The 14,483-nt window shown below is 41.0% G+C and overlaps 1 protein-coding gene across 1 annotated transcript; it reads left to right on the top strand.

Moving 5' to 3' along the window:
* Positions 1–1,840: 1,840 nt before the first annotated feature.
* On the top strand, positions 1,841–11,229 carry LOC124014615 (myogenic factor 5-like). Its single transcript, XM_046329831.1, has 4 exons — positions 1,841–2,394; positions 8,681–9,106; positions 10,306–10,381; positions 10,723–11,229. Exons 1-4 carry the CDS (start codon positions 1,882–1,884, stop codon positions 10,914–10,916), a joined length of 1,209 nt encoding a protein of 402 aa, XP_046185787.1. The 5' UTR covers positions 1,841–1,881; the 3' UTR covers positions 10,917–11,229.
* Positions 11,230–14,483: the final 3,254 nt, after the last annotated feature.

Here is a 14,483-nt window from a genome sequence, read left to right as displayed (position 1 = left end):
GGAACCGACATGATCTGGTCATCTGTCAGCAAGAAACCAATCAAATCTATATTGGCTTCCACATGTGACTGCTCCCCCAGACCCTTGTAAACAAAACGGAAGGGACATACATGTCATGAACTGCTCACCATGTACTGTATATCCAGTGATCGAGACGACAGCTCTTCCTCTACTACTTCCTGTGGAAATGTATCACGTCTTCATTTACATCATTCACTTTCACATCTTCACTACCTCTGAAATTGAGTTAATTTCATCCACACAATCCATTCTCCTCCTATAAACATACTTATAATCTTTTGCGAAGTGGATCTGCAGCTTCTCCTTGACCATGGCCTTCAGCTCAGAGTCCCTGGGGTTGTGTGAAAGAAGACCTGACTGTAGTAGAATAGTCCCATTGAACAGGCCAGGACCAACCGGCCTATTGTCCTGGATGGGCAGCTGCTGATCCCAGGAGGATGTTGGAATGATCAACAAACCCCGAAACCCCAGCAGGATTAGGAGCGCTCCCTAAAGTGTCAGTTACTGGGAGGGATGAGTACATTTACAGGCTGGAACAAAGCTGTAGAACAATAGAATAGTGTAGAGGATGAGGCATGGATTGATGGAGGGTCACGGATACAATATGTAGAAGAAATTGTATATTAGGGGGGCAATATTTCAACAGAAATTGAAATCTACTTTAATTTGGGTAATTTACGTCAGGGATATTTTATCCAGATGGGTTTAGAAGAGATGACTTGACATGGGCCAGAGAGATGTGTCACTGACTGACACAGGGATTCCAGAGCCAGAGTGTGACATCCATGGGACATTCATACGGTTTAACCAAGAGTGGTTGCACAACAGTATAGTACACACTGATCTGGAACGTACTCAATGCACTGCTTATCATACAGTATGATATTACACACACACACACACAAACACACACACATAATAGTTTCATGAATGTTCAGTTATCCCCAACCCTAATATTATAAATGGTAAACAGTGGCCAGAAGGGTGGCAAAAATGTACTTGGCTAATTTCTTGGCACATGTCATGGATGCCATACCTCCAGGCAGAAACAGGAGCCCTCAGCGACCATGAGTATCCCAGCTGAGAGAAGCAGATTTTGCCGATCGTAGAAAAAAATGTCAAAGGCCACATAGCACCACTGAGAAGGCTTTCATCTATTTTATGGATTTAAGATGAATGAGTCCCAGATCTATTTATACTACCTAGATACCACATGTGTCATTTTGACTGCACATTCATATCTATTTATGATTGGACATGCCACAAGTTACAGTTGCACTTAACCATTCTCACTGTCTAGGATATGTTTCTTTGAAATGTAATAGGCTATACTGAAGAATTTCTGAATTGGGCTTCAAAATGGAAAGGTTTTGATAAGACACGTCAACAAGAACAAACCTACTTTATTATTACTTACTATAGATTATGAACATAATGTTTTTGGAACTTTGCAAGTCAGTTGAGGGATAATATTTGTTCCGCTTAGGGGAGCCAACTTCTTGCGGAGGGCCTGAAAATTACATTGACATTTATCTTGCAGGTTGAAAAGTTGAGATGGGCACTGGTACAGTATGTTACCATTTCACTGTGAAACAGATATTGAAAACACCTGTCATAAGTTTGAAGTGACGTTTTAACTTTCATTGAGAGGTGTTAACGCTTATTTATTTTCTACACAAACTCGCTTGGTAGTAAAAAAAAAACCATTGAGAAAAAAAAAAGTTTGATGCACTGCGACAGCTAAGCGTTGGATAGAGTTTCACATTCTATATATAAGCCTGGTGACTTGTGTCACTGGGCTATTTAAATGCCATGCAGTGTCCCACTGTCAAAACATAGGCCGTGCGAGGGTACAACAGTATGGTGGACCTTTTTGAGACCAACACTTATTTCTTCAACGATCTGCGCTATCTCGAGGGAGATCATGGACCATTGCAGCACTTGGACATGGCGGGGGTGTCTCCTTTGTACCACGGGAATGACAGCCCGTTGTCACCTGGGGGGGATCCGTCCGAGACTGGATGTGACAGCAGCGGAGAGGAGCATGTCCTCGCACCCCCTGGTCTTCAGCCACACTGCGAGGGACAGTGCCTCATCTGGGCTTGTAAGGTTTGTAAAAGAAAGTCTGCACCAACCGACAGGCGCAAAGCGGCCACTCTCAGGGAAAGAAGGCGGCTCAAGAAGATTAATGAAGCATTTGATGCGTTGAAGAAAAAGACCGTGCCCAATCCGAACCAGCGGCTGCCCAAAGTGGAGATTTTACGCAGCGCCATAAACTACATCGAGCAATTGCAGGACCTGCTGCATACACTGGATGAGCAAGAAAAAACGCCCCAAAATGGCTCATATAACTATAACGTGAAAGAACACCATGTAAGCTTCATTTGAGAAATATTTGCATCTGCATTTTCATGTCACTTTATGCGTACAATCATTGGCCATTGGCTTTACACTTAAAGGGAACATTGCCATAAAGAGAAATATCTTACTGTGCATTATACTTGTAGGCCTACTACTTTGTATAATAACACGTGTGTTAGTAGACACTTAAGCTAATACATGTGTGTACATGAAGGCGTCCAATAAGGACTACCACTGGAAGAAGAACTGTCAAAACTGGCAGACCTCAGCTGATCATTCCAATGCACCAATGACGAATCAGAGAGAAGGTTGGGACCAATTATGAATAGTAAATTAGATCTAAATTGCTATTTTGCAACTCATCAACTGATTGTACATCTTATATATTTGATTTCTGTGTTTCAGGCTTTACGGAGTCTTCAGCGTCCACCAGCCTTCTTCGCCTGTCATCAATCGTTGACAGTATATCAAGTGAAGAGAAACCGACTTGCAACGAAGAAATCTCAGAAAAATAGTGCTTGATTTATTGGATTTTTTTGTAGCCTGTATAAGCGACGTCAGCATTTCATATTTCCATTGTCTATTTCGAAATTATTTTCACTTCTTTATTCATATGTTTTAGTTTCCATTTACTTATATTAATTTGTACAAATTAACGGGCATTTTGTAGTCACTGTTTTCTTTTAAATTGTATGAATGGTCAATATTATATTTCTAAAGTATGACGACAATGGAACTATAATCTTTTATTTCCAAATGGACATTTGATAATTGTAAATATTTTATAATATATTAACAAGTTAATTTATTTTACATATAAAAGGCTGTGTTTCTCAACCTCAAGAGATTCATTGTTGTATTTGAGTATTTCTATATGAACTGACCAACAAATAAATTGTAAGCATTGTATCTCACAAGGCATCTGCACGTTTTGTTCATCACTATCTATGCACTTCATTATTTATTTTAAATACTTGTCAGGTATTTTAAGAAGAATTCAGTTTTTACACACTTTGATATAATTACAAATGACATTTTATACACTATATATCATTGACACATATAGTATACTATATTATCATGAAAGCCATGCATTTAAAACCTCAGGTATTCATTTTTGAATGATCCTCTGTTGTACCAGTTTTTTAATTAGACTTGACTCACTCCAAATACTATAGTTTAATGTATGTTTGTATGGGTACATAAGGGAGGTCATACTGTGTTCAACCTCTTTGCAGATACGTCATTCTAATTATGTGACAAACTTTTAGCCATACCTTTCAGGTCTCATAATGATATCCGAGGATATCCCTAATGTCCCCACTAACCCAATTGATCATGTGGAATTTGAAGAGTGACGTGACACTGTACATGCAATCATCAGCCACAAGTTCCCCCAGTATTCATGGGTATTAGAAGACCATTAAAAAAGCCCTGAAATAGCCTGGGCTCCTTTCTTTGTTGCAGCTGGCAGAGATCTAGCCTGGTCCACTTCAGTAGCGTTACATTTACGTTTTAGTCATTTAGCAGACGCTCTTATCCAGAGAGAAATACAATTATTGTGCCCATTTTAGGATAGCTAGGTGATCGGAAAATAATGTATTTTTAAATATATATATTATTAAATATTATTACTATTATTATCATTATTTTGTCACCTCTAAACTCAGATATGCTTTGACATGGAAACTTGGTCAGGAGGCAATGGTGCAGCCAGCTATTAGATCCTAATTCATGATCACTTGTTTGATCATGCACATTAGAACAATGTTTACACATAGTTTATAAGGGACTCCCTGAATGTATGTTTGATAGGGTGATCTCTTTCTGCTACATGTGTTGACTTGGGGAGTCCTACTTGTTTATGATCCCACAGTGCATTGCTGTGCTGACCTAAGCCTGCATCACAGTGAGCACTGCTCCTCTCCCTCTCAGATCTCTGTGGCTGACACTGCTGACCCCTGCGTGTCCAGCCTGGTGTCATAGACTAGTCGTAACATAATGTTAGCCACAACAAATTGGAATTTGTAACATATCATACGAATTTTAAATTCAAAACATATTGTACGAATGGCAATTTGTAACATTTCATACGAAATGTAATTCGTAAAATATCATACAAATTGTAATTTGTAACATATAATAAGAAATGGATGATGAACATCCAGAAATTAATACATGTCATAAAAAACGTAAAATATCATCCTAATTTCAACATCCTGGATTTTTGTTGACTATGTTACATCCACCGCTGATTCCAGGTTGTTTTGTCTGCCTTTCCCTCAGCCCTCACACAAATGTAAGCACACACACACACACACACACACACACACACACACACACACACACACACACACACACACACACACACACACACACACACACACACACACACACACACACACACACACACACACACACACACACACACACACACACACACACACACATTGACTCATGAACCCAAGCACACACACAACTTATTAGTGACTCATCCAACAGTCATTTGAAAAAGAGGCCATAGTAGAGATACACTGGGGTCTCTGTGCTGTGTTGTTTTTGTATTGCAGCTGAGTACATTCAAATGGATTAACCTTACAGTCTTTGTATAAAGGCGTAAAAGGGTAGGGTACGTTTTGGGTGATTTCTCAAAACAGCAGATTGCATATCCAACATACCAACATTTATCCAAAACACAATGTCAAAACACACAATTCTCCTATTTCTAGTGTGATTAAACATAGATTAAATGAGCACTTCAGTGATGCCTGATACAGTAAGTACTATCAAAGGATATAGGGCCTGTACTTCAAAGTCCCTTCACATCTTTCCTTTTACTTCTGACTCTCTCACTGAACCAAACTGAAACTAGATAGCTCCAACAGTAATGTTGTTTTAATGGGATCGAAGCAGCTTTCTCACAGTGACTTTGTGAGCCTGTTTCCCAGTGTCCATGAGAATTGTCCAGCGTCTTCCTTCCAAATCAGTTCTAAGGCTCTCCTAGACCCCCCTAAATGACTTTGTCAATCTACTGTTTGTTTTTGGATAATATCATTGATATGTTTGACCAAAATCTACCACCTGCTCAACATTGAGACCTAAACCTTGGGAAAATAGCAATTACCACCTTTATGTTGAGAGGGACGTCATTTCATTGGGACCTGTTATTTTAAGATTTAGATGCGAATTGATCAGTCTGGGGTTTAATAGATGTGATTCTATGCTAATGTCTATGATTACTGTCTTATTTATGTATAATACAGTCTTTATAAGTTAGGTGTTAGAGATTAAATTGTTTAATCCTCTCTCTGCATGTTTTAAATGGAGGATAAGTGCAGTATGATGTATTATCACCATTTGACTTGTTAGTAGACAACATCGGTCTGCAATTTTACAGAGATTTCCTTGTCACTTAGGATGCGATCGAAATGGATTTTGCTGTGGAGGATGTGTTTAAAAAGTCAAGGCCGATGAAAGGGGAGATTTTATAGGAGAGGATCAGCCTTTGGGAGAAATGCCTTGATTTTTCTGGCTTTCCTAGAATATCCTGCTACGAAATGATTCCCTGCAACATTGTAGTTGGCAGCACACTGCAGCTCCCTGCCAGACAAGTGGTGTTGCCAATCAAAAACCCTCGTCATGTGATATGATCTAATGCACTCACTAAAGTAACTGTCCAGTGAAAGTCTCACTTTTAAAAGTTCATATTCTGTTAACTCATACCCAAATTATCTTACTCATACCCGAATAATCTTGTTGACTCATCCAATTCTCGCATTTGTGGCTCAAGCCTAAACTGGATACAAAAAAAAAACACTTCAAAAACCCCTCTTCTATCTCAAACAGATCATTAAAAAAATGCTTGCTATTTCCTTATAGAGTATGATGTCATATTCCTGAGGAGGATGAGCTGGCCAATCAGTGGTCTAAAGAAGGATGAGCTGGCCAATCAGTGGTCTACGCACATTACTATTTTTAAGGCTTGCATGAATATAATGACTGATATATGCCCACAACATTCTGTTGCTGAGGTACACCCACACAATTCCAACATGGTAAAGATGCTTTTAAACATACATAATTACACTTTATGGAAGGAAAACTATTTCACCCATATTGTAACTAACTGTTGGTCATATTTCATAGAAATCGGGAAACACTAGAAAGTTACTTTAAGAAATGGGCTGCCCCCCATTTATAAAAACAAACATCAGTTAACTGGAAAAGTGAAATGCTATACAAGAAGGATTATAATGTGTCACAAGTGTGATTTAAATTATTGTATCAGTCTGAAACATGTTGTTCATCAGACAAAATTGAGATGATTTGTCACCATACTCTACATCTTTCAGAAATATAACAAAAATACGTTTCCATCTATGGCATATAGAATCTGTGGTAAATAAACCTTTATGGAACATTTGATATATGACCCCTATGGAGACCGGATAGGAAGGCCACAACATCACATGAAATCAATGTTTAAGCAGTTTAGAAGAAATACGGGTTTCACACGTGAGGGAAAAGGGACATTAAATCCCAGCTAATGCCCTACACTTAACTCTGCCTCTGACCCCTGACAACAACTCCGGAATAGAGGCGATAAAAAACAAACCCCCTAGTTCCCAAGAGACACCACTAGCACTTCAGATCACAGAGTCAGAGTGAGTGTGTACAACGTCTGGAGCAGCGCATAGGCTTCTGCTAGATGTATCGCCACTAACACCATATGCTGGTGCAATCGTATCCTATAGGCTCAATTAACTGTCGGTTGTTGCCAGGTTTTCTCCTTGTCCATATTGTTGGGGTTGTTCACAGTCAATATAGCCTTTGATGTCATCGGCAGCATCGAGGCCAGGTGTCTTCTTCAGCTGTGCCCAATACAAACTCGGACGGCAATTCCGTGGCAGGTACTCGGGTGTTTTCTTAGGTGTGCGCTGTTCCCAGAGATAGAGGAGGACAAACGTTTTGACACGTTGTGAGAAATATCCACATTGTATCCTTGTAGGGTGTCAACAAACACAAAGCTCGAATAATTACCCCGACGACTGAAACAGGCAGCTCATCATGGCTATTCATCAGTGTTTGTTCTAGCTAGTCTCTCATGCTTAATTAGGCTATGCACATGTCCTTCGGGCGCCAGCGGCCTCTTTCGAGATGCAGTTTAAATAATGAATATAGCATGCTTATTAATATATATTACAAGCCGAATGTTTTAAAAATGAACACAATTGTAATGCCAGATTTCTAATTTTATTGAGTAAAATTAATCAAGGGTGGAATGCGATACAGGTATTTTAAGAGGGGCCTCAACTATACAGTATTAGACATTATGAGACCTTTCTAGGTGCAACAATTATATGTGCATATTTAAATGTATAGGCCGATCTGTTTTGAATATAATTTGACATAATTAGGTTTTAATTATAGTGTATGTTTGGCTATGACAGTAAGCTTGCAAATTATTCACGTATTGAAGCCCTCGTGTTAATTGCTCAATTACCTATTTTAATGAGATTTAACAAACACAGACACCCCGTGTATGACACCTTCAATGATGAGTTAGGACCGGTTAGAGGAGTTACCGCTGCAATGTGAATCAGGCTCTGATGCTGCAATGTGAATGATTTGAAATGTTACACCTCCCTTTGCAGCTGGGCTGCATCTGTAACGCTGCTATTTGTCTCAAGCATAAAATTGGCCTGCGAACTCTTGTACATGGTTCACCTCGTTGCTATTGCTCAGTTTTAGAAAACAAAACTAATCTCCATTATTATCACACATATGTGTAAGATTTTGAGTGTTGGCCCATTGCAATATTAGTAGTGTATATATTTAAAAATTGGTATAGAAAAAGTACTATTTTGTGAGATCTGAGAGGTAAAGTTATTCTCCTCTTTACCTGTTCAACTATTGGTGTTCACCAACCATTACTTTTACTCAGAATAGGTCTGTTTCTTACAGAAAAGGTTAAGGTAGTGGTGTAATGAGTGGGAAAACACCAGTGAGTGCAGATGTGGGGAACTGCAGGGTACTGGGGGTGAGGGAGCGGGTGGGGTGGAGAGCTGAGCTAACCCCAGTCTGCCTGGGCCAATGGGGCATGGTAATTAGATCTGGCCAATGTGGGCCTTGGGCTCTGGACTGGGGGCATATAAGGGGGGCCCCATGGCAGCAGCCCCCTCATATCACTCAGAGGTCTCCTCTCTCACCCCACTGCTCTCCCAAAGCAGAGAGCTATTTCCTTCCTTTCTTCAACCACAACAACAGCCCAGCCATGGATGTCTTCTCCCCATCCCAGGTCTTCTATGATAGCGCCTGTGCCTCCTCGCCAGAGGGCCTGGACTTCGGTCCCGGGGAACTGGACGGCTCAGAGGAGGACGAGCACGTCCGGATCCCTGGGACACCTCACCAGGCGGGTCACTGCCTTCAGTGGGCCTGCAAGGCCTGCAAGCGTAAGTCCAGCACAGTGGACCGGCGGCGGGCTGCCACCATGAGGGAACGACGCCGGCTGAAAAAGGTGAACCACGGCTTCGAGGCTCTGAGGCGCTGCACCTCAGCCAACCCCAGCCAGAGGCTGCCTAAGGTGGAGATCCTGCGCAACGCCATCCAGTACATCGAGAGCCTCCAGGAGCTGCTCCATGAGCATGTGGAGAACTACTACGGCCTTCCTGGGGAGAGCAGCTCAGAGCCTGGGAGCCCCTCGTCCAGCTGCTCCGACAGCATGGTGAGACTGAAACCAGACACACATGGACTCATATACAGCTCCTCTCACTGTCTCCTCATCTCTGTGCAGCACACAGAGGTTTTATCAGGTCCTGCTAGTTCAGTGTCTGCTGAAACGCTTTCCCTCATTGGACTTATTCAGAGTACTCTATTTGCATGGTGGATCACATTCCTGTTAGCCTCTGTCTTGTTGCATCTCCCAAGATCTTGAGTTAAAAAGCTTTTTTTGGGGACTCTAGCTTAGTAGCTTAATTTCCGATGTCTCGGAGCATGCATATTGTAATAATTTGATATTACAATGCCATATCTAATTTGGAGTATTTCCCTGGAAGGGGAATAGGCTCACTTCAAATGTAGAATATTTATTGAATAGACTTGCTCTGATTGTGCTGTTGGGGGATCTCAATTACAATGTTCCCTTGTGCATTTCATCTTCTTTGGCTGCATCATTAATGCAAACATCTCTTGTGCAGTGTTATATATGCATGATGCTTTATGTTTCACCTGGAAATGCTATCCTTTTTTTTCATTGGTGTGTTTGGTGCATGTACATTACCCCAGTGCATGCATGATACTTTCTCAGTTGGCCAGTCAAGATTAGAATCAGCTCCACAAAACAGTGGTTAGAAGGTGATGCAATGCTAAATAAGAGAATGGATCTTTATGATGGCGGATGGAGTAATGTCTTTCCCACCATTGTACACGTTATAGCCTAATAAACCCTGCTAAATCCACCTTACTGAAGTCTGGCAGGAAAGACTGTGCTTTTCTGCATTCCATCCTGACTGCATGTTCTCCTCCGCTGCCAGGATTTTCTGCAGATTTACTGGGAGAAAGTGTCATCTTGCACAAACTGGTGTTGCTTCCACTGATACAATCGATTCGCCACGGCTAGAGCCCGGGCAGATCATGGGAGTAGCCTGCAACTTTGGCCCTGAGGTGGCTGTGAAATAAAGAACCCTAGCCAGACAGGCAGGAACACTGTGGATTTATCAGTCTGGCAAGATGACATTTTAATCTTATTTAGTATATGTATGTTCTCATCTTAGTAGATTTCTTTGTTGTGCACCATTTACAAACCTCAGTTGAGGAAAATGCACTCGACACTTCAAAATGTCTGAAACGTAGAAAGGTGAAGTGTCACGTGCTTTGTCATGACTGCTGTGCTAACGTCAGTTTGCTCTGTTTGTTTCCTTGTAGGTTGACTGTAACATTCCCGTTGTGTGGCCTCAGATGAACACAAGCTATGGCAACAACTACAGCTATACTAAGAATGGTAAGACAAATGGATATGGTTTTTGTTTGTTATGTCATGTAAACGTATAGACATAGTCTAATGAATACATGTAGTGGGCTTATGTAAGGTTATGGTCTGGTTACAACCTGTGTATGTTGAGTATTGTAAAACTTGCCAGGTTTACTTTCATTTGTTTTGATTCGTACTACAAAGACACAAATGGTGTTACAAGTTATGTGAATAATTTTGCCTTTCCATTTAAGTTCACCATAACCATAAATGGACTCAATGAGACATGGTAGTAAACTGATCTCATCCATAAGATGAGCTATCTTCATTGTCTTGACTGACCTTGTCCTTCCCCTGTTTGTCCTGTCTAGTGAGCTCTGGAGAGAGAGGTGCTGGTGCCTCCAGCCTGGCCTGCCTGTCTAGCATAGTAGATCGCCTCTCCTCGGTGGATGCCAGTGCCCCAGCAGGGCTCAGAGATATGCTTACCTTCTCGCCCTCCAGCACCGACTCCCAGCCTTGTACTCCAGAAAGCCCCGGGACCAGACCTGTGTACCACGTATTGTGAAGATGACCTGCATTAGAATAGGAATAATCTGATGGCCCTGATCTTCAACCGCATACCGCTTTGACTTCCTATTTCGGTGATGGCTGAGATCGATCAACACCTGCCAACCTTTGTATTGTAAATAAGATTGTAAATATGTACTGTAAATGTTCATTTATTTTAAACAATATAAATACCAACTGTGACATATTTAATTGATCCCTTTCATGTGTCTGTCCTAATATAGGCCTATGCATCATTGAAACAAGTTGTATTTAAGCTATTGCATTTGTTAGCTTCACGTTTCTCATGATCAATAAACGTTTCAATAATTCTAGAGTTCCCATATCTGGTTGTGTAAATGCTGTTTATTCTATCAAATAGAGTGAGTGCCAAAGAGAGAGTAGCTTGCATTCCATTCCTGGTCAGAGTGTTGGTGTGGTGGGTGGAGATAGGAAGGGGAGGAGAGAGGGTTTGTGTACCTGTTTTTTCTTTAGGAACAGATGTTTCTCACTGTTAACACCCCTAACTACACCCTAAACACTATGGCTTTGAACAAATGGCCTGAACGTAACACTTGAAATTGTGTGTAAGGGAGGGGAAGGGGTTACTAGTATCATATGTTGCGTGTCATCAAAGCCTATAGCTCATAAAATCAAAGCGTTGCAGTCTTTTTCCTGTTGTATTGTGACCCCATTAGGCCAAAAGGATTTACCTCAAATTTATAGCACATTTATAATAGAAGAAGACAGTAAAATCAAACGTTTTTTTGACTTGGGTTTGAGAGCAACCAACAGGTGATGTAGCTCCTGTATCACTTGCCCTATGGCAGCACAGCACACAGTCACGACCATGTGAAAACATAGAAACCTGTCTCGTCATGACACAACCTTCGAGAGACACTTAAGTCTTCATATTTATGACTAGCACCTTCCTGTTGTGACACCAGAGGGAGAGACTCAGTGGCGAGTGGGTTAGTAGTTAAACACTGGCTCTGCCTCTGTGGCACGAAGCTAGATGGCTCTGTGGCATAGCAGGCATACCAGCGAGGGCTTCTATTTCAGTAAGCCACACCGCTGGCTACGAAGCACCCTACGCATTGAAGTAATTTTCCATGGCTGAACCTTGGATATATTCATAAATCACTCATGCACCAGGCATGTGACATCATGAGATGACAAGATATATAATATTGTTTCCACATCAACAGATAGTTTGACCCAAGGTTACAAACGGGCGGAATTTGCATCGAGTACCTTATTTTTAGGATATCACTAATCTATTTCAATTTGATTCCTCTTCCAACCTGGACAATTTAAGGACTAAATGTAGCCTGACACAAATCACTCTAATGTGAAGTACTCTGGCATTTCTCACAATAGCCAAAGCCATTATTTGCAATACTGAGTATACACTATTTACCACAAGAGGGAGGTATTTCTAATACTTGACTCTGAGATGTCACTTCTCATACTCCCCTGACTCCATAGCTTTTTCAAATTGCTTATCTAATAAGTAGGTTGTGATATTGTTTGCGTCATATTCCAGTTAAACAATAACTACCTGACAATTTTATACAGATGTAGGATCATAATTTTAGCCAGTCTACTACACCAGGAAAATCATTCTGCAGCATATAATTAATATAATTAATTTTATAATTAATGGACATTTTGTAAGGGTTGATACATTTTTCGTAAGGGAAAATCAAGTCTGGGATTTCATGGTGGAAATGACAAAACTTCAGAAGCCTTTTTAAACTTCAAATACACTACACATTTTACATTTCCTGGATGGCAGGAAAGCTCTCCAGCAACAGGGTGATCAAATTAAGATCCTACATCTGTAGGTTTTTGACAGACATTGGGCTCTTCTAACGGACAGGTTGAGATGAAAGGAAGACAGTTAACAATTCAATTGCTCTGTAGGCTACATCAAAACTCCAAAATCCACGTGCTCAAGTGGAGCCAATGTCGTCCTCATGTTCACTGCAAATCCCTCCTTCTAATTATGAGGAGGCTATGAGGAGGTTAGCTAGCTGACATACTCTTACATTAGACATATTTAACCACATTAAGTGATTTATAATCACATCAATTCAATACAATTCAAACACTTTTGTCATTATGAATGCTAACTATTTGTCACGCCCTGTGATTTGGGTGGGCATTCTATGTTATTTTTTCTATGCACCCACCCTACAGAGTAAAGTCTGGCATCCCCCCATCCACCCCTGCATCTGGAAGTCTGTTGTCACAGAGAAGATGTGATTTCACCTGCCTATAAAGTAAGTGTTGTGTTCCAGCATGACATAGAAACACATCAATTCACACCAGCCATATAAGTGTGAATTTCCTAGTGTTATACAGTGAATACATATGCCAGATATGCTGTTCTAAATTTGCGTTAGACTCATCAGATCATTCAGTTGAATTTAAAGGTTGTGATCATGGAAGTGACTTGTAGCCAGGATTCATATGCCCACAAAGATGAGATTAGATGCATATAATGCAATGTCATTCCTGAGGGCTCAAATGTCAGTAACCACGACATGGCCCAGTCTCTGTAGCTTGTGCACAAGCCCTCTAGACTATATGAAGGTATCTGTAGCGTGTAGCCTACTGATGTATTAATTCAAGCTGAGATCTATTCGTTTTACAAAATAAGAATGACAGATATTAACACATTTCACTGATCTCTCATCAGTGATGCCTAATTACGAGTTTGCGTTTCCATCCTCACTACTCAGTTCATTAGCCCCGTGGAATGAGAAAAGAGGTGATTAAATGGATAGATGGATTGCGAGGATGAGTCGCTGTTTATGAATTAGACATTCCCGATGGAAATATTCCTTTGATTCTATCTGAGGGGAATATATTTAAGAAATAAGGCCCGAGGAGGTGTGGTATATGGGCAATATACCACGGCTAAGGGCTGTTCTTAGGCACAATGCAACGTGGGGTGCCTGGACACAACCCTTAGCCGTGGTATACTGGCCATATATCACAAACCCCTGAGGTGCCTTGTTGCTATTATAAACTGGTTACCAATGTAATTAGAGCAGTAAAGTTTTGTCATAATCGTGGTATACGGTCTACAGCTTCAGCCAATCAGCATTCAGGGCTCGAACCACCCAGTTTATAATAGCACACACAGCCTGGTTTGTCTAGTTGTGTTCCCTTTGACAAACACAATAGTAGACCGATACACACTATGTTCTATATAGTCAGTGTAGCCGGTACAATCAAATCCACATCCTCAGCTTGAGTTTCCTTACACCATCTTACAAGGACCACTGAGCTCCGGCATTACTTTCAGTGTCTGCCTTCTGTATTGACGTGCCATTGGCGATTGGGTTCATATTCAGATGCTTCAATTCAAGGGGGAATTATGATGTAAAAGCGTCATCCACAGGCACTTCATCTCAGTACCTGTCAGTGGAAGGCAGTGTCAGAACCAAGTGCTACACTGCTGCCCTGTAACTCCCGTTCACAGCTCAAACAGACAGGGGCCACGAGTTAGTCCCCTTACCCCAGATTTCAGACAAGCACAATAGACACAGTAGAAGAAGAATCAGTTTGGGGTCAA

The sequence above is a fragment of the Oncorhynchus gorbuscha genome, linkage group LG25 (genome assembly GCF_021184085.1).
Source record: "Oncorhynchus gorbuscha isolate QuinsamMale2020 ecotype Even-year linkage group LG25, OgorEven_v1.0, whole genome shotgun sequence".
NCBI lineage: Eukaryota > Metazoa > Chordata > Actinopteri > Salmoniformes > Salmonidae > Oncorhynchus > Oncorhynchus gorbuscha.
Note: the sequence above shows the minus strand (reverse complement) of the source record. Positions and strands in the feature narration are given on the sequence as shown.

Excerpts from the sequence above, each read along its gene's own strand:
- LOC124014615 (XM_046329831.1), top strand. The coding sequence starts at position 1,882 with ATGGTGGACCTTTTTGAGACCAACACTTATTTCTTCAACGATCTGCGC. Across the intron at positions 2,395-8,680 it reads ATAACGTGAAAGAACACCAT|GTCTTCTATGATAGCGCCTG; the intron begins GTAAGCTTCATT and ends TCCCCATCCCAG. Across the intron at positions 10,382-10,722 it reads CTACAGCTATACTAAGAATG|TGAGCTCTGGAGAGAGAGGT; the intron begins GTAAGACAAATG and ends TGTCCTGTCTAG.